At 39.8% G+C, this 23,942-nt stretch overlaps 1 protein-coding gene across 4 annotated transcripts in view; it reads right to left on the bottom strand.

Moving 5' to 3' along the window:
- The window catches only part of PCNT (pericentrin), a 102,874-nt gene extending 84,037 nt beyond the window's left edge, over positions 1-18,837 (bottom strand). For 3 of the 4 annotated variants that reach the window (XR_774296.1, XM_010566971.1, XM_010566972.1), the window contains exons 1-10: positions 18,687-18,837; positions 12,453-12,680; positions 10,406-10,456; positions 9,276-9,455; positions 7,671-7,814; positions 5,910-6,074; positions 2,120-4,597; positions 1,918-2,010; positions 1,515-1,691; positions 242-497 (exon numbers count right to left, since the gene is read on the bottom strand). Coding sequence is in view for 3 of the 4 variants with exons in the window: in XM_010566971.1 (XP_010565273.1) it covers positions 242-497; positions 1,515-1,691; positions 1,918-2,010; positions 2,120-4,597; positions 5,910-6,074; positions 7,671-7,814; positions 9,276-9,455; positions 10,406-10,456; positions 12,453-12,680; positions 18,687-18,740 (3,826 nt within the window). In the remaining variant the exon portion in view is untranslated. The remainder of the gene's footprint in view (positions 1-241; positions 498-1,514; positions 1,692-1,917; positions 2,011-2,119; positions 4,598-5,909; positions 6,075-7,670; positions 7,815-9,275; positions 9,456-10,405; positions 10,457-12,452; positions 12,681-18,686) is intronic. The other variant, XM_010566973.1, reaches the window with a different exon arrangement.
- Between the last annotated feature and the right edge of the window lie 5,105 nt (positions 18,838-23,942).

The raw sequence follows: 23,942 nt of genomic DNA on the forward strand, positions 1-23,942 counted from the left end.
TTACAGAGGTAGCAGCAAAACACCTGTATAGTTGAAGAAAAATTAAATTTAGGTCTGGACAACTTCATTTTCATATATAAAACATGCACTCTTGCACATGCCAGTCTAGCCGCTGTCCCTACTCAAGGCAACACCAGCCGTCACTCAAAAGGCCAGCTCTATGTCAAGACAGGAACACGCAGAGGAAGAAAAATACTGACAGAGTTCCAATTTCTGGTCCATAATTCCCAAATTTTAATACCTAGTTCTTGCTGATACTTTGACTTAAGGTCTTCTTTTTCCTTCAGACACTGTTCTTTAATCTTCTCCCACTCCAGCTGATGGCGGCTTTGCAGAATTGCTACCTCTTGAGCACGCTTATCATTGAGCATCTCCCGTAGTTCCACAAGGGCAGTCTCCTTTTCTTTTCTCAAGTTAGACTGTGTAAGCTCAAGCTGAGAGGTATGCATATTATTTAAGCTTAGGCGTAAAGCTTCCAGTTCAAGGCTGTGCAGTGCCTGTAATGGAGAAGAAAAACGGTTTTTCCCTCCCCCCTAATGAAATGTGTTCACTTTTTTCATGAGCAGTTTCAGTTTCCATTGCTTTCAACTTAAACACATCTAAGTTTTGCCTTTCTGTATTTGGAGAGTGTTTCTTCATGGCAGGGACAGAATCCTGAAAATAAGCTAACTTTTGTTACAATGAGATTTGCATAAAGTTTTCAGTGCGAAGTAAAAGGCTTTCCTTGCCTTCCTCTTAACTTCATCTCCTACCAAATACTTTGTATCTGTCCACTTCCTCACAATGTCATCAGAGCAGAACACAAGCTCACCCCAATCCTTCACTGTCTATTAAAAAAATTCCTCATATTTGCTATTGGTTATAATTCGTTAAAAAGCAACATTCTGAAGTGGTATTGGAGAAGTGGAAATAAAATTCATCATGCCTCAATTAAAAAAAAAAGCAAGGAATATACAACAGTTAGAAACAGCAGCTAAAATGGACCAGCCAAACTTTCCAATTCTTAAATAGACTAAAGACTACACCAACATCTTGTAATTAGACCTAACACAAGACCTACTCTTTCCATTTCCACTTTGCATTTAGTGGAAGTGTTAAAAAACCCAGTAAATAGTTAGAGGAAAAAGTCAGGTTTACATACTTATGTTTAGCATGAAAGCTTGCCTAATTACATTAGTGGGATAATAAACAGTGAGAGGGGTTTAGTATTTTTTATAAATTTACTTATGAAACTTATCAAGACATGAAAAATTACAAAACTTTTTTTTTTTTTTAACCTCACCTATTTAACCATCCAGTTTTCTTCAGAATTAAAGTTAAAATATAATTGCAGTGAGGATCCTGGAGAACTCCTGTAGAAAATATCTACTACCACCCACCAAGAGAACACTCCTAATTCTTCAATTGCAGCACTATATAAAAAAAGCATACATAGCATGCACAAAAATCAAGGAGCCTTCTCTTTGCAACAGCCAGTTAGCCACTACAGTAATTAGTGTGTTTCTTTATTTTACCTGTGATTGGAGCTGAGCTTGCTCAATCTCTGCTTTGTGTGTGGCTGCCATTTGCTGCCGAAGTTCGTCCAACAGCTGCTGATGTTCTTTATTTAGTTCAGCACGGAGCTTCTCCATTTCCTCTTCATGTTTAGTAATCAGTTCAGAGATTTCACGATCATGCTCTCGTTCATGTACCTGCAGAGAATACTCAGATAAAGAGCTTTCTTCAAAATATGGTTAGTTAGCCCCCTAATATATTACTGACCCAAAATTCTTCCCTCCTCCTGACCTCAAATCAACGACACCATGGAAAAAAAACAATTAATAGATTTTTGCATCTCCAAAACATTTATACTGTTTAAATGACAAACAATACAAAATGAATTTATTTTTCTGGAATAAACCCAATTACAGCATTTACCTTTTTTATTAAAGCAATCTGTTCCTTTTTTTCTTCTTCCAACTTCTGCTGTTTTTCCACTTTATCTTTTATTTCAGCATTTAATTCTTCTATCTGAAAACAGGCATATAAACATTTGCAATGACTACCTTAAGCGTTCTGAAATCCCAAGACTCCTGCTGCTATAGGGGTTTCCTACCTCCTTCTTATGCATCAAACTCACTTTAGTTAATTCAGCAAGGTGTTGAGTCTCCAGTTTATCCATTTCCTCTTTGTAATGTTTCACCATCTTGGACTGTGTCTCCTGCACAGCTTGTGCGGACTGAAGGGACTCCTGCAAGCGAGTCTCAAGCTCCAAATGAGCTTTCTTCAAATGGGCAATTTCTTTGGTCAGCTGGCTTTTTTCCTCACTGTATTCAGTACTTTTTGCCTTTATTTCAGCACTAAGTTTATGAATTTCTAGGTTGCTGAAGTTTAATCTGTCCTCATATCCCAGTCTTTCACACTCACGTATTTCTTGGAGGCTTTTCACTTCAGCATTAAGTTCATGTATGTTTTTCTCAAGACCCTCAGTGATGCTAGCATTCTCTGCTAGTGCTTTTTGTGCTTTTATTAGATCCTCCTTCACATCAGATAATCCTTCTCCTAAGGTTGTTTTTTCCTTCAATAAGATTGCTAAATTTTGTTCTTTATTATCAATTTCAGCTTTGAGCAACTCCTGTTCTTTTAGCAATGTTTCTTCAGATATGGTTTTCTGACCAAGCAGCTCTGCTATTGTCTGATTTTTGGCCTTCTGAACATCAAGCTGGCTTTGCATTTGATCCCTTTGACTTTGCAAAGCAGCTAACTGACGTCCAAAAAGACACTGTACTTCACTTGTTACAGAATCAGAAGCTGTTTTCTGCTCCTGAACATCTTTCACTAATTGCTCCTGAGTTCGCAGCTGCACCATCAACATTTCTCTTTCCTTCTGGAGATCTTTTACCATTTCTTGCCAGGTAGAGGATGTTGACACTTGTGTTAAAGGCTCTACAGCACAGTAAAGCTGGCCTCCATCCACACCTTGCTGCTTTACTAGAAACATTATTTTGTTTTCAAGTTCTTTCTCCTTCTCTGTTTTTTGAAGAAGTTCTTTTTCACAACGGATCCGTGCTTCACGTTCCTCATCCAGTTCCACATGCATATGAGAGAGCTCAGCCATTACTTTTTCCCATTTTCCAACAGCTTCTTGGGTCTCCTGATAAGATTTCATCAAGGCTGACTCCTTCTCATGGAGCTGCTCAGTTAGCTTCACACATCTCTCTACTAAACAAGCCGTCTCAGCATCCTTTACATCACCGTGGTCACTTATTTTGTTTTGCTGCAGGGAGTTATCTGACAAAAACGAAACAAAGGCCTCTGCTCCCCCCTCAGTCTCTTCAAAAGTCTCTTGAGCCAAACGGCTAGGACATGTCTCCTCATCAAGGACCAAGTTTAATGAAGGAGGTATAAAATCTCTGCTGGGTTCTAGAAGCACACTACTGTCTAACCCATACCTACTGCATCTACCTTCTTCAATGGCATAACCTTCAGAAGTGCTGGATGCATACGACTCTTCTAGTCCTTCTGTGGAGGTGAGATATTTAGCCAATATGCCTTTGTCACCACTGAAAAGCCCCAGTTCTGACAAGTGTTCTTCAGACAGTTTATCTCCTTCACTATTTTCATTATTCTCTGTGATGTCTGAATTTTTAATTTCTTCTAATTGATCCCTTGAGGAGTCTACTCCCAAGTCACACTGGAACTCTAGTTCTTCATGAACTAGCTCACCTTCACCTTTCAACTGGTGCAGTTTATTCCACATCTCTTCAAGCTCTCCTCTCTGCAACTGCAACACCTCTGGTAAAATCTCATTTTCCCTCAATTTCATTAGCTTTTTATTTGAGACAATGTCTTCATCATGCTTTTGCCCTACATCTATACTTTTTTCAGCCTCATAAAGTCGCATTTCATTTAATTTCTGGATGAAAGAATTCAGGTTCTGAATCTCTTCATTCAAGGATTGTTTTTCTTGTTTATATTGCTGGGCTTCCTTAACCTGCTCTTCTGCATCAGAAAGTTGAGACTTAAGGCCATCAATTAAATCCTTGTATTTAGTCTCAATTTCAGATTTTTCTCTCTGGAAGTCTTCCTGTTGGTTTTCAAGTTTCCTTCTCAAATTTTCTTTATTAATTTCAGACTCACAAAGACTATTATTTAAATCAATTATTATCCCATTCAAATTCTGAATGTGTTCTTCAGAATTCAGAGCACAGAGTTCTTTTTTTAACTGTTCAAGTTCATTCTTGTATTTTAAAAGAGTTTCTTCTACATATACCTGCTTAGCTTCTGCAATCTCTCTTCTGTGGCACTTCTCCAGCTCAGCCCTCAAGTTCTCCAACTGCCTGCAAATATCCTTTTCATGACTGATTTTCAGTTCTTCAATACATTGCTGTTCTTTCATTTTAGATAAAGCTATTTCATTTCTTAACTCTGTTATTTCTGAGTCCCGGAGAGAAAGGGTACGTTGTAATATAGACAAGCTAAATCTTTCTGATGTCAGTAGATCTTGAAGACTTTTAATATGTTGGTCTTTTTCTTCTATGCTTTTGTATAGCTGTTGCATTGTATCTTTCATATCCTCTTCCATTTGGGCAAGCAGATTTTCTTTATCTTTGTTATTCTTAAAAATAAAATTACATATGAAATATGCCATCGAAATATGACATGTTTTAATTTCCTTAAGCCTCATGCTTTTAACTTATCTTCACAAATAATATTTACCATTAAGTGCAGGGTGTATCATTGGCCTAGGTAACAGGATATTTAAGCACATCCTTGAGAGTGGAAAGTACTACTGAAAGACTCTTCAAATGTGGTAACAAATATCAAATTGCCTAAACAATAACAACTGGTGCGCCACTGACTCCGGAGAGAAAGAAAATAGTGGCTGTCTCAAACTTCAGGTATTTTAACGAAAACAAAATAAAATAATATCAAAGCTACAGACACCTCTCCATCTCACAGCCATGTGCACAGAGAAAACACCTCCTGCAGGCAGGAGTAGGCCAACAGAACAGCCATGTCAAATTTTGACTCATCTGACTCACTTAAAAGTTTAAGGCTTCTACCTATGGCATTGCTGGTTATGTTCTTAAAGGAAATCAGACCTTTTAAGCTGTTCCTTTAATGTATGTTAGTAACCACAATCCCTATAAATTTGTTTCTAAAAAAGACTTTCTTTCATGACCATGCCACTACAGCAGGTCAGAGTTATCACCAGATTTGAAATACGTATTATAAAAAAAGTAAGCATCTGTTATGTTTTTTTAACTTTAACCAAGTTTCTTTATTCATAGTGCTTGTTTCTGGAATGATTACATCAAAATATTCCCACACAAGGTTTTCACTTTGTTTTGTATCTGAAGCTAACATGATTACTGATACAGTTCACTTTTACTCTCATCTAGGTGTTTCAAGTTCACACACAACTGTATTGTTATATGCTTACACAGCATATCCAGCAACCTTCACCCCACTGCAAGCCTCTGTCAGTTATGTTCCCACATGCGTCAGTTCAAGAAACACCAGATGGACCTGCTTCTGGTGGAAACTTCTTAATGTTATACAACAGTTTAGTAACAGAGTTAAAGACCAACCCTTCTGCAACAGAAACTGATGCAGTAATTTCAACAAATAAGCAAATTTTAAAGAGCCAGAACTGAATCCTTATTTCATACAAAAAAAAAAAAAATCTTAAATTGTGAGCAGCTATTTTGCCTTAGGTGAATATCATTACCTTCAGAAGAATAGATTTTTAATTCCACACTAAGGTGTACTTTCAGTCCTGAAGCATCAATGTTACCTCATGCACAAATTAAATGTTCATTACAGGTTCTTCCTCCAAAAAGTACCACCTTGGCTTGTGCAAACACACCAAAAACTTAACTACCTAGAGCTTGTAATTATAAAGGCACTTTAAAACATTTTTTTACCTTTTGAGAAGACTCCAGCTGTACTTCCAGGTCATGTGCTTTCTGACGCAGCATCTCCAAATGTGCATTTTGCTCTCTGAGACGGTTCTGAAACAAGGACATCTGCTGCTGGGCTTCTAATACTTCATTCTTCCCATGGCTTTTATTCCTCAGCATCTCATTAACCTGAACACATAAAGGTACTCACAGTCAGAAGAAAGTTTATATCAGAATAACTCATACACAAGTCTCACGGTATGCACAAAATATACTGTAATCATTTACTATAGATTTACCTTATGTCCTTCAATCTCAACACTTGTCATGTTTTAGATACTATTACTAGTACAACTAGTAAAGTTGTAAACGTTAGAAAATTCATCTCTATGAAGCCTCCAAAATGAAGCAGGACTTCCAATGGACTGGACATACTGGTAAAAGGATAATGAACAAAACCAGTCTTCTCTGCAAAGGATTTACAGCTCAGTACCAAAGGTATTTTTTTACTCTACACCTCCCCCCAAATGAAAAAAAAAAACCAAACATATACCCGTATGGGGGTAAAATAAAATGTAGCTTATTCATTTTTAAAACCTTTTTCTGAAGACTTTGCTAAAACCAAGAAGATAACATTTAAGACCGTATTAGTATTTTCATGTTATCAAAGTTGACATGCTTCCACAAACAACTTGCATCATATTACTAGCTTTATTTAGCATATGTCCAAAGTGCTATTTAGAAGTTTTATCGTTGTCTTTCAAAGGCTTATGGAGCAAATCCCAATAATCATCTGTAGAGTAATTTTCACTATTACCACTTATTTTGTCAATAGCAATCAGAATTGTATATAGAAAGCAGTATTTTTTGTCCTTTTCCAAAATTTCATTTAGCAGAGGATTTATTTTCCAGGGCATGACCAACAACTTCAAGATAATCCCTTGCCTCCAGTAAATCCCAGTTTTTATTTTTAATTTTTTTTTTTAAAAAACCCTTCCTATCCAGACATTTAAGACATGTAATCCCTCCTAGTACAATTCTTATCTTGCAAACCTGAAATGGTAAGCAAACATAAATATTACTCTTTGGCATATAGTACAAGGTTCCTGAGAAAACAAATATACAGGTGTTCAGAGAGAACAGCCACTAGAACACTGAGCATCACCAAAAAAGAATAAAGTATTTAAAAAAAAATATTTATAAAGTACATGAAAGGCTTAGTATCTCTCATTATCCAGGGATTAGATCCATGATCAACTTGTTGCACTGAAGCAGGTTTCTATGTGTCATAGGGGCTGCATCAACCATCTTCAGGTTATTTTAAATCTCCTTCTTTGAGCCAAGTCACATTACCTCAACATAGCAAGTTTCTGTATAACAGCTGAGCTGGTTACAGTTGCCCACGCATATACTCGGAGCTTTCTTTGACAAAGGCAAGGAAAACTGATCACATTTAAGCCCATACCATTACAGTGATTGCTGTGTATAGATCCCAAACCACTAACAATATTGGGTAAAATTCCCTAACAAGGGCTAAACTGATGCACAAAGAAGTGTAATGACCTCCCAAACATTACACAGGCAACTGGAAAATATAAGGATGTCTCTGGGACTTCTCCCTCACAACTGAAGAAAACTCTGCCTCGCCCTCAAATCATTTTCACTGCTGCATTGCAAACTGAACTATGAAGAGCTATGTGATAAGTTCAATATGTTTTTACATTCATATTCCAAACCTGTTCTTACTCTCTTTGTAAGGAAATAAAAATTGGAGGAGAGGCACACCTGATGTAACTGAAGTTGCAAATCATGGATCTGACCAGCTACACGTGAAGCCTCTTCCTGTAGATCATCCCGATCCTTCTTTGTCTGTTGAAGGCAGCTTGTTAGTTTCCTGATGACTTCATTCTGCTCCCGAACCGTAGTCTCCTACATGGATCACAAGAAGTGCACGTTTCAAATTAAAATATTCTTAATATATAGGAACCTAGTAAGTTTTCTTAAAGCAAAGCTGTTAAGAGTCTATAGTTACACTTAAGTTTTAACAAACTTGCACTAAAGGACAAGAAATGTTTGTGTTCAAACATGATGGCAAGGGTGATGAAAAAGGAATCTTACACTGATCTCAGAGATGACAAAGCTAATCAAAAGTGACTTTTTAAACAAATAATAGGATACCAGTAATGAAATAAATATTTTTACTTAAAAATTTTGTAGCTCTTATCGATGTAAAAGCAATCAAGTTTTCTACAGGACATAATGAATATTTAGTACCCCCTAAATTCTTTCCTATCTGTCAGCTCTTCTTTTCAGCCATGTAAGAGAAAGCTAATGAGATGGGATACATTAATCCTATTTTATGTTAATCACATTAATCTTTTCAATTTATTTCTCACCAACAGGAAACGTCTTTGTTTCCCCAGTCCTAGAAGGAGAAAAACAACACGTAAATGGGGAAGCAACTATTCTTCAGAAGCAGCTGATAATTTACCTTTACATAGAAATGCTAGAGAAAGGGAATTCAAAATATCTTTTTTAATATTTTGGCAGAGGGGAAGGTACATGTCAGTTTAATAAAGTTTGACTTATCCTACTTCATCATTTGCCCATACTACCAAAAAAAAAAAAAAAAAAAAAAGAAGAAATCACACCCTAAAACCAAAGAGCCACAAGTATCTATAAATATTCAAAAAGTGTGAATGACCTCTAAGGGAAAGTCATTGAGGTGGTGGCGATAGTAGGTGGTGGTAGTAGTGTCTGTCATCCCATGTGACCATTTGAAAAGGAGCCTAGCTGCATCTATGAAGTGGTTTTCAGACATATCCACAAAAACATTGACATTTCAATAAGTACTTCCTTATCAATAGTTTGAACATTTTTTTTTTTGCATGATTTTTTCAGCGTGACCTTGTTATATAATATATATATTAAAAAAAGGAATATATATATATAAAGTTTTTACAGATACTGACTTAAGTCCTGTGTTTTTACATTGAGCCCCTACCTCAATGTATGATTAACTACACTTACCTTAGTGGTTCTTGCAGGTTCTCTCTATAAAGGCCCACTCCTCAATATAGTAAGAAAATTTATCAATAAAAACTAGCAGCAAGTGTCCAACCATTTCTCAGAAGACGAATTTAACTATGCATTTGCTAAAAACTTTCTAAAAATAGAGGCATTTCAAATTTAATTTTACTCTCGCTTGATTCAAGCAACATGAAGTCCTAGACACTGGTGAATGGAAAACCTCAGTACTGGTTTTTGCAGCACACATTAGCAAGCTGAAGTACTTTTCAATAACACACAATACTAATTTTGAGTTTTGCCTTCTAAATATTTTAGGATTAAAGTAGTGTTATCCCCCTTACCCAATTCTATCAAACATACCTGAAGTTGCATAGAGTCACTGTGCTGGGTAAGTTGTTGCTGTAGCTCTTCCATCTGTGCAGTGAGTCTTTTGACCGCTTCCTGTTTCTCCAGAAGTCTGTTCTCTAAGTCAGCTATTCTCACCTGACACATCTTAGCATCAAGCTCACTGTATTCTGCAGCAGAATTTATCGTAATTTTCTTCATAAAAGAAACAAAAAATGTATTTATTCAACAAAACAATATGCCATTTCTGGTTGGCGATTACTCCGAATATAAATTCAGCTTCAGTCTGAAATTCTGAGCAAATTCTAGTTTAAAAGTAATTCTATTAAAGTCCCAGTGTTGAAACATTACACATAAAGTCCTTAATTCTTAAAAATTTCCAATAAAAAATTTTCAAAGATAATATATTTTCATATGATACTTTAAGGCGCAAAGGTACATTAGGGAAAAGAGCGTTGTGATTCTACAGCACCAAATTGTGGCAAAGTACCAATCTGAAACGTGTTGGGATTTAAAATACATTCCAACTTACAATTTTGGGGGGTGGGTATACTACCAAAATTACATAAAGTTTTTACATCCATCTGTGCTGACTGGAGAACAGTCCACCCACAGGAAAAATAATTATGTAAAGTTCTTGACTTAAAATTAAATTCAAATGTATGCAGCTATTGCAAATAAATATTCAACATACTCTGAGTTTCTACAGCTTTAACAACAGAACAAAAAAATAAGTACAAAGAGAAAAGCTGTTCCAATCAATCCTGTGGTTTCTTAGGAGCAATATTATTACAATTCTCCCAGAGGAGACAGTATCTTGTATTTTATTTTAAATATTTTTTGGTTTTAATGTATGAAAAAAATTAAAGAAGAAACCTACATTTCAATTAAAAACATTGTTCAAAGTTCTCTGGACAAGGTCCATGATTTCACTAAAACCAGTTCTCTTAGCAACCAGTTTCGCAGCCAGTAAAAGTACATGCAGATAAGTACCTGTTTTAGACTGCAAAATAGTGAAATTGCATCACTTTTATCATATTTGATAACAATGCTCAATAACTAATAATTTCAGTAACCAATTATCATACTCATCTTTCACATATATATCAGCATCTTTTACTAAAGATACCTTCTTTCACACTTACTTCAGCTGCATGATCATTCAGTACATCCCAGTTGGACAAGTCAGCACTCCCCTGGTAATTAAATAAAACAAACACTAAATCATGGCCATTTTAAAGATACATAAGGAAAAGCTTAATTATTCTGGAAACACCCTAAACACATGAGCCAGAAAGGTCCATGTTGTGAGACAACATACTAGTGAGAGAGAGAGACTGACTATAATAGTAAACTCAGCTGGTCATTCAAGGTCAAATGAATGAAATAAATGCAAAAAAAAAATTAATTTTTACAAATAGCCCAAAATTTTTGAGTAGACAAGTCTAACTGCTGAGATTTAATGTATTATATTCTGCTTTTGTGGCTTGCAAATACAGTTCAGTACTCTTTACTACTAAATATTAGTAAACTAACTGACAGGAGATTATTTAACAAACATGCTAAAATCATTCTGACAATTACAAAAGCAGTATTATTTTCTGACACATATACTTAATGGAGCTTGATATCTTGAAAGATACTTACCTCTCACTAAATTCACAGCAAGACAAAGATGACTGTAGCACTATCTAGAAAACCCACCCCATAGTCCTCCCTGTATTTTGAATCCACACAAAGTAGTTTCCAATGACTACTGTCCCCCTAGAGGTGCCCCTCCACATAACTTAGAAAGCAATTCCATTTGCTTTACTATTTACTACTAAAACTAGCTATTTGGACAGAAGCTGTTTAGAAGCAATAAGTGATTTTTGTTGGTTTTTAATTTAAGTTCACATGAATGTAATAAGGACACTGCTATGGCTGAGTGACAAAATTCTGTATGCTTTTTCCTTAGTGCAAACAGCTTGGCATGTAGCTTCATAAAAGCCTTTGCAATCCTAACATTATGCTCAGGATATCCTGAAAGCAGTAGGGATATCCAGCTTTCTGTTGTGAGGGTAATGCATGCAAATGGTATCCTCCGTTACTGCAGGTTTGCAAATACACTAGACTGATGCTATTGGTGTATGTTATGAAAGCACACTAACAGCTGGAGAGATGCTTTTCATGCAGAAGGCGGTGCCTTCCCAAAACTCATGAATCTTTGCAATAGACAACATGCTGAAATGCACTGGGAAACTACTTTCTAAACAAACTTCCAGACTGAGACAGATATAGTTTGTTGTAGACAGAGAGCTGCCTTGTGGCTTCTGAGGCTTGTGAAAGCATTAGCCAACCACTTCTGAAGCAAGCTGAACTCCTAAAAAAAAAGTCGTTCAAAACTACATTTTGCCTATTTTTATTACAAGACAGAAAGAGAGAGAAAGCATTATATGACTGTCTAATACACAGCTGATATAAAAATAAAAATCTTGACTGTGAGCTGAAGCAAGAAAGCAACTGCTTAATTCAGGCAGACCAGTATATCTATTAGCAGACGTCTAGTAATCTCACACTATATGACAAGCAACGTTTCTATGTTTATTGACACGACCACCTTTAGCGTGTCACCAGTACAAACATACTGAAATACATCAGGCATAAATGGAGTCACATTTTAAACAAATTTGTCAGAGAACATAACACCTATGCTGGCTTTACAATGGCTACTGAGAGCATGCTGGAACAAATTATATTTTTTCAGAAAACATTAAGCACATTTGAGCCAGCAAAGTGATACAAAACCAAACTAATGCTGTGCATTACAAGGTCCTGGCAGTTTTGCTCATCTACTATGCCTCTCAATCTGGATTTGCCATTTCATGGAGTCACAGCCACATAACCAGAAGTCTGCCCAAAGAGAAGTTCATGGCAGTGAAAGGTGAAAGACCTCAATTTAGCAGGCTAACAGCAGACAGCTCCTTGACAATACCAGCTGTCCAGTCCATATAACGGAGAGGGTTTTTCCAGTTGTTTACATCACTTTGTAAGAGAGTTAATTATTACAAGTGACAATACATCAGTTTACTTCTCAATGGTAACTAGTTGACAGTGCCAGAGAGCCAATACCCAATTAAGTAAAACAGTCACCTGGAATACTTGCTATCTGCAGATGGAGTGAAGTGAAACACAAGAAATACTAAGATTTACCTCTGTCTCTGTTGTTGTCTCTAGTAGGTTGGTGTCTTCAGCCTTACTCTCTAGTAGGTTGGTGTCTTCAGCCTTACTCTCTATACCCTTACCAACATCTTGGGCCGCTAGTGCGTACTCTTCCTTCGGAACGTCATGCGTGTGGACAGACGAGCCCTTCCTCTTCGCCGTCTTTTTCTGCGACTGCGTGATGTCACTTTTTGTTTTTCGTTGTCTGAAGTAAGCAAACTGTGCAGAAAAGATTGGAAGAGGTAGAGGGAGAGGTAAGTGAGAAAAAGGTAGCAGGACCACAAGATTAACACACCCATGGGTGATGAAGATCCTATCTTGATAAAATATATACATCTGCAGAAAAACTGCTTTATCTTCCTACTTTCTACACATTCAGAACATACTGGATAACTGTGCAATTAAGCAAAAAATCTCACACCAGTACTAAAGACTCATTTCAATACAAGAATCAAATTTTACTCAGTGAAACTGTGTGTCAATGACAATCCAGAATTACAGTAAGACAGATTAGTAAAAGAACAAGTTGTTAATATATAGAATCATTAGGAAAAAATAATAATTGAGCAGTCTTTCTGCAAGACCAGCAAAAACAGTAACCCCCTACAAATGTATCTAAACAGATCTTTGCCAGCGTAAGCTTTAAGATTAAAATTAACGGAAGTGAATCCTCATGCTCCTTCCTCGCCACCCCCTTAAGAGAATACAGCAAAACTTCCTAGCCAGAAAGCAGCCTACAGTACATAAATAGAAAATCAATTAAGCCAGGTCATTTTAATTTCTTCTGTTGAAGAATCAGATGCTCTACTTTATCAGACTATCACAGCTCTACAAAGCACCAGGGACTTGTAAAGAATGTCACTGACAATTTATTACCCAACTTTCTTTAGCACCTTAAACTGCTTAAAAAGGATTATCCTATTTTGAACTCTAGTATTGTTACTTGGAAATGCTGCCTAAACACATCTCCCTCACAACATAAATCCAGACAGCCTTCTCATAAGGAAAAAGCTTTCTCCAAGGTTACAAGCATAGGTTATCAAGTGCACTGTTAATATATCCTTGTGACAAGATAAAACAGACAGTCAAATGATCATGGGATGTAAACATAATTGGCAAGATCTACCTGCAATACATACGATAATCCACTGCTTGACAGCTTGGTTTTCCTGTAAAACAGCCACCTTGCAGAAAAGCCTTGTCCATTTCTTTTCATTCAACATTTGAAATGGATTTAGTTCAGTCCTTTCTCCTTACACCCATTATAGCAACTTCTACCTGACAGCTTAGCTACTCAACAGATACGTGGTTACACACCTGCTACACTGAGCAGCCTGTTTAAAAGGTGTATTTGAAGAAAGACATCAGTTTCTTACCAGCAGTTCAGATGTTTATGTACAAATAGCTTAATTTTAAGATTACGTTCTGTAGTTTCCATAGTTATTAATACTGAATGCAGATTAAACAAAGATTGCCAGGTGCCCTGTTGCCTTTTATAATACGCAAGATGAACAGATCAGTAAATAAAGCTGTAGTGAGACATAAATACTATTCTCTGAAATCAGGTGTTAACTCTAGCACTTACTGATGGCAATTATGTCAAAACCAGCCCTAATTAACCTGATAACATAGGGAAAAGGGATAGGAGGAATCCTGCAGAAAAATGGAGTTGAGAAAGCTGCTGAAGCAGGAAAAAAGGGGAAAACAGGAGTAAAACAATCAGAAAAGATGAGAAATGAAAGGCAGAGTGTGGCCATCATAGAGAACAGTTAATGATTTCATGAATGGAAATCAAGTATTTGACATTAAAATACCAAGACTTGCCATGACTTCTAAATGAGTATGGATTTTTAAATGCACAGCTGAAAGAAAACAAAACTTATTTTGTCCCATTCATAAGCATTAAACATGAAATCATAATACAGACCATGCAAAAATATCCAACTACTCCACAATTTTATGGAACTATTGGACTTGTTGGTCCATGAAAGTATCTGGAGTCAAACACACTTCAGATTTATGGAATCACTGGATGGGGAAAAGCCCTATTTAGGGCAATATCAGGTTTCCAAAGCCTTTAATCAGCTACATAAATTTAAGTGTCATTATAAGCGTATCATCAGATATGCAGACAGTCATCCAACATGAAGTAGTGTGTGTGTGTGAATATGAAGAAAGCACATAACACTGACTCTCCCCATCCCAGTGAGATCATGCCTTTTGAAGGAGCTCAGTTTGCTTTCTAGCAGCACATGCAAAAGCGAAAGCTTCACTTTTAGCCAAGATGTAGCATGCCGCAACACAAACAGTGCTGTCCACCGTAGCATCCAAAGCAGCTCTCCATAACTGAAGAGCGCTCAGCCTTCCTGCAGGTACCACTATACTGCAACTTAATCTCACCATGACCAGTCACTTAAGAGGCAACCACAAGGCACCTCTGAATTGGTATGGCCAGCACCACACGAGCATTGCAGAACTAGAACAAGCCTGCCAGGTTTTGTGTCGGGTGGTCCCTGTGTCATCACCATCCCAATTACCTGCTGTGCTGACATCCTTCCACCACATTATTGCAAGCTGACTGACATGAGCAGCACGGGCCAGCAGACAGGGAAACTACAGCACAGGCAGCACTGTTCAGCTCTCGCCAGCCTACCTCACACATAATTTACTCCTTGACTTACTGCTTTACATGCGTCAGAACCAACAGAAACTGGTTGTTCAAATAAACCTTAGTCCACCTCTTAGATACAGTAAACATAAGCAACAAGTACTCTTAGACAAAACCCAGAAATATTTTCTAGAGCTTGCTCAAACTGATGAGGCAGGAAAACTTCCTGGAAAACACACACTCCTTTTTGAGCTCCTACCATGTAAAATGCAAGAACAGCAAAAACTTCACACACATGAGGTATGGCATATATAGGTCTGTAACTAGAGGCACAGTTGGCCAACGTGCATACTAGCTAACGTGAGGTGGAAAAACACAAGGAGAAAAAAGCAGCACTGAATACTTGGGGTTTGTTCTGTTTCTCAATTACTACCTTGGCAATCAGTATTGCATTTATTAAAAATAGAAATCTGAAGTACCTGATACAGTCAGTACTTAGCTGCCAAATCATGACAATTTCCAATTAATACAACAGTTGGAATCATTATTATTATTTGGTGATAACTTAAATGCATTTCCATAATGGAGTTTTTATTGCTATATGAAAAAGAATAATGCAAGTACTGGTTTAAAGAGGAAAACATTCACATTATATTCCTTTCTCAAGTCATTTTTTAGCAGACTAAATTCTAAGGATGCCAAAGACAAAAAAAAATTTTTTTTTTTTTTTTGGAGGAGGGTGAGGCAGAAAACCCCACAGCAGCTCACATCTCCAGATCAAACCATTATCAGACTGCAGTTAGCATGACTGCATACGTTGCTATAAGTCAGGTTGCTACAACAGAGGCCTGCAACACACAACTAGCCTCGCACTCCTGTCCCCTGCTCTCATGAGCACTCTCACAGTGATGCAGCGAGATGATTCAGGAAGCTGATCTGGATGAACACTGAACACTGGTATTGGTCCGGAGATGGGATGACCTTAAGCTGCTGTAGGCCTGCACCACAGAAACGAAATACTGTAGCTGTTCACGGTCATTTCTCCCTTTCAAAACTGCCTTTGTATTCATGAGGAAGACAGCACAAAGAAAGCAAGAAAAAAAAAGAAAAGGAAAAGAACAAAAAGGAGATACATGTCCCTACTGCTCTATTAAATAAGAGCCTTTCAAAACACAAGCTATCCAAAAGAAGTTTCTGAGGCAAGTTACAGTCCTGCAGCCCACCTACTCAGCAGCATGACCACATCCTACTATGGGCTTAAGAACATGCCAAGGACTATGCCAAGTTAACACCAAAGGTGCATTTATTCCAGTAATTAGCCCAATATGCATTTGTTCCGTAAGTTAGCTCCACAACTTCAGGTATATAAGTAAAGATACAGAAACAGGGCAAGCATGCAGCCATACATGGTAGAAATTGGGCGTGAGCATACTAACGAATGTGCAGCTCACGTGTTTGCCTTCCAAACCCTAACATACTATGTTTGCATTTAATAAGCCCTGATGGATATTGCTTCCATTCATTTCTTTGGGCGTTTTTTTTTTTAAATTGTCTGGTGCCCACAATCTGCTAGCTAAGTAATGGATCTCTGTGACATTTTAATAAGCAGAGAAAGCACTACATCTATCTCTGCCTTTCTAAACCCTTTCCTCTCCTCTCCTCTCAGTATACGAGGTATGTGATACCATGCAATAGCAACATTGACGGGGCTGCTAACTTTTTTTTTAAATGGTAAGATGAGAGATATTTAGCACATAGTTTAAAAAAATAATAAATGCAACATTGGCTCTGCACACATAAGTTGAAACATAATGCAAGTCCCTACTTTTTTTTTTTTTTCCAATGGCAAACAGCAGCTGTACAACAGGTGGGAACTAATAACTTATTCAAGGCAAGTCTATCACATTTTTCTTACCATAAACAGATACTGCACTTAGAGAAGAGTTACAAAAGAAATGTTAACATAAGTCTTGCCACAGCTAATGTAACTTTTCAACCTGAAGAACTCCTGTTCTCAAACTTTCCTCTCTCAGTCTTAATCCAAAAACTAATCATGCAATCATTCTCCAAGAGGGGATTGTGTCCACACAGCACATAACAAGGCTGCAAGGGCAAGCTGATGAGGAGCTGCTGAGAGGGAGCGGGAAGAGTGGCAACCATGGCAGCATCTGGGTGGGACAGGGCAGGGATGGAGGAACTGTACTGCCCACCATCAAGCTGCTTCAGCACAGCTCCAGCCACAACCCTGCTCCCCTCCCAGTAACGCTCTCTTTAATTGCCTTCTGCACAGCGCTGGGAGGAGGGAGCTGAAACAGAAACACAGAAGGCTGCTGAAAAGATCTGAAGCAGACAGCACAGCTCCAAGCCACCTCCAACTCCACTAGCAAGATTTCCACACAGGTCCTCTGCAGAAAGGGCCATGCCCCTACACCTGTGGGAGAATCACTAGGAGTGATATCAGGGGTGAAGAGGCTGTAGCACATCATGAAAAAATCTGATCCGTCCAGACCTCCCAACACCCTGTGCAGCTTCAGCTATTCTCTTGTAGCTACAGTCCCCCATTCCAGTTGTACTGGGATGGTGAGAACAGGGAAACACTGTAGCTACAGGGTGGCAAGCCTTACTCGGGAATGGATTCCCAGAAGGGAAATATGACAGTAACAGCTCAAAAACCAGCCAAAACATTAAGTTGAAAGAAAAGTAACCAGGCATTTCTAACCAGCTTCTTGATCATCATTACCAAAACAAAGCAGAAGTTTTTAATCTAAGAGGGTTACATACACATATCAAGTGCTAATTACATCATTGCAGACAATAATTACTAACAGAATGTCACCTTTGTACATCAGTTGTGTCATATGAGCTCTCTACACCGTCCCATCAAACTACACCAGCTGAAGGCATGTAACTGTTCAAAGCGTGTGAAGTGTTCACTAACAGCATGACTGGAAACAAACTAAATCAACCCAGTTCTCCAACAACCCACCTGCAGATGCAAGGGCAAGCGGACTAGTCGTTGAAGTATAAAACACGTGCCACCTATTCTTGGGGATTCTCACCTGGAAATACAGTATTTCCACAAATAACTGAGTGGAATCCTAGGTAAAAATGGGAGAATCAGGGAGAAAACAAAACAAAAAGACCCCAGAACCTGGGGGAGATGTATGCACTGCTTTAAGCTGCTCCCTGCTCACTGAAGATAATGTTTATATACCTCTGCAGTAATTCGGGAAGTCTCCCGGGCAACCTCCTTTCAGGGAGCACCACTAGCCACATTTATTTCTGGCACAGCCACGCTGTCCAGGTAAACACCTCTCACCTCCGGACACAGCTCCGAGCTGGCAGCAACGCTTCAGCACTGCCGCCGCCCGGACCCCCGGGCCCGGGCTTCGGGGGCGGCCCCGCCCCCGCCACGTTACGAGGGAAAAACCGCCGGCGTCCCCCCCGACGGGGAGAGACCCGGGGCGGGCAGAGACGATACCGTGGGCGGCTCCGGGAGCCAGCCCCCCCCCCCCGGCCCCCCTCCGACTCGGTGCCCGGCCGCGGGCACCGCAGGGTGCCAGGCCGGGACGGGACGGGCGCGGCTCCCCCCCCAAGCCGGGACTCCCTCTCCTCACCTTGGCCCTGCCGGCCTCCAGTTTTCGCCTCCGCACCTCCTCCTCCGCGTCCATGTGGCGGGCAAGCCGGGGGCCCGGAGGCGGCAGCCGGGCCGGGCCCGCACCCCTCACTCCTCCAACTGTCACAGCGAAGGGGGCACAGAACTTTCGGTCATGGCCGCCCCAACGCCTTCTCCCCACCCGCCTCAGCTCTACCGCCAACCGCGAGGCGACCCTAGCCAGCACCGGCCAATAAGAGAGCAGGAGTTGGCCCGCCCTCCCGGCGAAAGGAAGGAAGCTCTCCGGGAATTGGCGAGGATCGCCGTACGCACGAGGCAAACCAGCCAATGCGGAGAGCAGCTTTTAGCCTAGCCCCGCCCACCCTCGCTAACTGACTCCTGGGATAGACAGCGCAAGCTGGAGCGCGCCCTCTGCCTTCACCCCGCTGCCGCAAGTGCCCGCCCCTCCTCAGCAGCCACCAATAGAAGAGGTAACCGCCCGCCACCCTGTCTGCGCTGGATGGCCGCTTTCAAACGGGCCGCCAGCCACGGCCCCGCCCAGGGCCAAGAGAGAGCCAATGGGGAGAGGGGGGCGGCTGCCGCGGGAAAGCTGACCCGGCCGTTGCCGGGCGGTGGTGAGGGGCTGGCCTGGGCTGTCTGCGGCGTCGGCCGCCGCTCCCCGGCTCCCTCTTCCTCCTCTGCCCGTCCTGGGGCCGCCGCTGCTGGCACCTCGGGTCCAGGCGGGCTCCTCCTCGAAGAGAGGCTGCTTGTGGGTGCCCTGCCCTTCTATCTGCCGTGTCTGCTCCTCCGTGACCGGTCTCGGCGCTGGCGGCCTGGTCCCTAGCCCCGTTGGAGGCAGAGGGAGGTGTTGGCGCAGGGGGTTGACCATCCAGCTTGATTATAAACTTCTGTGTGGAAATATGACCCTTTACAGCACGCCTAGTCTTCCTGTTGTGTATATTTTGCGTGTGGGTTTTACAGCGGCCCACTGCTTTGTTTCCAGTGCAGGAAGCGGGCTGTGAGGGCTTCACCTGCAGAGCCCCTTCACCTTGGAAGTACGGGCACAGCAAGAGCTGAGGTCTGGAAATGACTGTCAGATAACAAGGGAGAAATAAGGTGCTCTTTTCTTAATATTGAGAATAATTAACCTTACAGTCATCTACAAAACTGGCAGTTTCTTTGTCTCTTGAAGGCATTAAATCATACTGGAAAACACATACTTGTAATCAAGTTTGTTACTCTGCTCAGTTCAGAGGTAACCTCTTGTAATACACTGACTTTTTCTTTCTAAGAAACATGGAAATGCAAGCATCTTCATGATCTGACAACTCCTTTTCTATCCCTGGACCTTTCTATGCATTTGGGCTCTTATCTGTATGGGCTTTTGCCCCCAATTCAGACATTGCACCCTCCAGGTCGTGAGCTGGACCTAGCTGCTCCTGTGGACTGCATCTGTGCAATACGGGTTTCCCATCCCTATGTCAACCACAATCCGAAAAGTATGTGGGAAGAAACATGGACATGTTCGTGTTCTTGGAATACACCATTTTCTACCAATCTCCTGGTCTCCCACATTATCTCTATGTAAACGTTTCAGCATAGACAATAAAAAGACTGGAGCAGTGTGTGCCCAGTGCTCCAAAGAGAAAGCTGAGGACACTAGGAGCAAGGCAGGATTGGTGAGTCTTTCTCTACACATCAGAAAGCCTGTCTGTGTCCAGAGCCAAGGTAGAGATTAAGTTTTAAACTACTGCAGAGGTTGCCAGTGGACAGTATGCGTTGGCTTTCCTTTTCTTTACAACCAGTTTGGCCCTTCTAAGGAAGAGTAGAAATTTCAGTGAGCAAACCATGCAGGGACATTAGATCTGACAGTGAAGACAGACTCCTGATGCTAATTTGGGTCACCTCCTGTTTTGTCAGCCTGTGGCTGTTTTGCGGGGTTTTTTTGTTTATTTGTTTCTCCTGGTAGTACTGCCATGTCCTCTGACCCTGTAGCCAGGATTCTGAGTTTGTCCCCAGTCTATGCTAAGAGATAAAGTCTGAATTATGAAATTTCTTAGCACAAAAGCTTGTGTAATCTGAGAATCAAAAGGAAACTGGTAAGCTCAGCAAAAAGAAGTTTCTTAAAAGAAAAAAGATAATATATCATGACATTTATAATGGCAATTTTGTTAAATCAGATATGTCACTTACTTAAAAAAAATTGGTTTAAAGTAAATTACTGCTTTGACTTCTTGCTCCAGCTAAAAATGTAAAATAAGTAAGTCATGTTTGTTTGGGTTTAATGGATTTTGGTTTATTGGTAATTTTTTTTTTAAAATAACCAACTCATGCATTATATTTTCTTATATCCCTGTCTCTTTGTCAAAATGTCAGGATTTCTAGTGCTAATCTAATTAAATTGACTCAGGTGGAAATATTTGAAAAGGGACCTTTCTCCAGCGATGTGTCGGCTAGCTGACAATCAGCCAGCACCAGCAACACCATTTGAGTACTACCCAAATTGTCCTGCCAGCAGCTGGACTGGGGTTCTGCACTGTTAGAGCAGCTTTGCAGTGCGGGAGCTGAAGCCAGCCAGGCAGAGTGGCAGGGCCACCACCTCTGTTTCTGCTGGGGCCAATCCCACCTGACATAACCATAAAAGCAGTAGAGGTCATTTATACCTCGACTAAATTAGCAGTCGCACTGAAAATGCCACACTAAGATCAGGCTGGTAACAAAACCTTACAGAGAACTCTGGGTGCTGCTGCAACGTATCCACAAATAAATGAGCGGTGTTTGCAGAGACTAGTGGTTTGCCATTGTCGTATAAGAAGACAATAATCATAAGTATAGTATATGATTAGTATAGTGTACTTGATTATACATAAGAAGACTTAATCATAAATATAATTTGGTTCAAACTGGGGTCACTGTTTTCAGAAATAACAGTAAAAACCAACATTACACATTGTTATATGATAGTGGCATGAAATAACTCTTAACTGTAAAATATGTTTTATTCATATGCTTAGCTTTAAATGCAGATAGGACATTTTTACAATACTTGTAACCACCAAGCAGCCTAACGAGCTCTCGACTGTTAATTTGCAACATTACAATTGGCAGAAGCAGACAACTGATTGGAAGGAAATTATATGTACTTCTCTGTTGGTGATTTGTGTGTGTGTGTGTGTTTCTTTTTTTATTCTTTTAACTCTCTTTTGATAAATTAAAACACTCTTCTAAGACTGAAATGATAGAGCCTCCTCCCTGGGGAACCAGAACATGAAAATTTATAGTCTCTGGATATTTCCCGGTATGCCAGTTTGTTTGGTTCTTTTTATATTGTGTTTTAGAAATCATAGTAATTAAAATTAAGGGCATAAAGTATCTAAATCAATAAAAGATATTATAGAACGGTAGTACTGGTATGGACCTCACCAGTTATCTAATCCATTTTTGTATCTGAGGAGTGGTCTAATAGTCCTACAATGTTCATCACATTTGTTTTTCTATATTGTTTTTAAACAAATTCTGTGAAAGTTTTTTCTTAGATAGCTGCTCCATCATTTATCTTACTGTATAATTAAGAATTTTTCTTGGTTTTATCAGGTTTCCCTCTCCGTCACTAAGCCAAACGCTTCTTGCCCAGCCTTTCCAGACAGAAAAAAACCCACCCTGTTCTTGATTGTACCCTTTCATTTATTTAAAGATTGCTAGCCTGTCTTCTTCTCACCATCTACTTACTAATTAAACAAAGCCAGTCCTTCCAAGTCTTCCTTAGAACTTACAAAATGCACCATTTTTATCTTTTTTTTTCTGGACTTTCTTTCCCTCTTAAGCCATCATGTCTAAAATTAGGCAGAGTGTTAAAACTCTGACTTCAGTGCTGCTAAATAGAGCAGAATAATTATCTCCTGTGAGGTGCACTAACACTCCTGTTAATACTTTGCAGAATTAAATTTGTCTGATTTTGCTCTTTTGCATCATCATGTTCATATGTGATCCCTAGTTTGTGATTCCATGTAGCTATAGATCCCTTTTGGCAAGATTCTCTTGTGTCCAGCTGGCATGTTTCTGGCAAGTCATTAATTAGCGGGTTGTAAGATGTCTCTAGAGCAGGGATCCCACTGTGACCAGGGCAGCCGTAAGTGTGGGAAAAGAAAGATCCCTCAGCAGATTTGCTGGAAAGCATTTTTTTACCTAGTATTGGATTTTCTCTGGGATACCTGTCACATTAAGCAGAAGTTTCTCCCTTTCCTCTGTAGTCAACTCGGTTGCTTAACACAGGTGCTCTATTTTTAATGGAATACTTATACTTGGTTCTTGTTGTCAACCTTTCTTGTAACCCTCTATTCCTCTCACAATGAAGGCTCTAGAAATTTAACTTCTAGGGGGGACTGTATTAAACCAGTTGATGGTAAAACGTCAGCTCAGTATTCATCAGCAGTCAAAAACACTACTACAGCATCAGCAATGACTAGTAGCAGGTTTGTTGCCGTTGTGATTGTCTGGAGAAACCAACACAGCTTGCTTTGCTACGTCACTTCCCAAATGCTGCCCACAACCCCTGTCACCCCATCACAAAAGGGTTTATGAACTAGAAAGGTACAGAGAGAAGCAATTAGGATAAACATGAGACTGTACAAACAGACATACGGCCACGGTGTGATCAAAGGTCTAGCTGATGCAGCACCTTCTGAGAGTGGCCGATAGCAGAGGCTAAGAGGTGGGTTTGAGAGCAGTCCGTGTGGGCTCTTGCATTATACCTTCCCAGCCGAGTTACGAGATCAATGAGCAAGGAAAATCTGCTCTTTGAGGACAAATTAAATAGATTCTCTTGCTTAGAAAAGAAACACCTGAATGGGAATATGATACCTAAATGATTCTATGTTGAAAATGGTGTGGAAAAAGTGCATGGGGAACAGTTGTATAAATTTCACATAACAAATGAGAAGATTTCCAATAAACTTTTCAGGAATCTAGATTTAAAACAGCCTAAATGTTATCCTTTTTTTCCCTAACACTTAAGTCAACTATACTTAGGCAGTTTACTTGCATGACTAGGCTTACGCTTAAGTCTAGGACAACTAGGAAACTCCTCGTCAAAGGTTGTTGCAGCTGCCCAAAGGGTGAAGAGATCAAAGATGCCAGAGATAATGGGAGAAAAATCTATTGGGGTTTTAAAGTACAAAAATGTACACAGAGCTCTTTCTCAGGAAAACTGCTGGCAGGTGAGAGGGTTTTCTGTTCTGCCGTGTCACTCGTAGCATTCACAGATGAGCCCTGCCAAAGA

This window comes from Haliaeetus leucocephalus, unplaced genomic scaffold (assembly GCF_000737465.1).
Source record: "Haliaeetus leucocephalus isolate CR32 unplaced genomic scaffold, Haliaeetus_leucocephalus-4.0 Scaffold223, whole genome shotgun sequence".
Taxonomy (NCBI): domain Eukaryota; kingdom Metazoa; phylum Chordata; class Aves; order Accipitriformes; family Accipitridae; genus Haliaeetus; species Haliaeetus leucocephalus.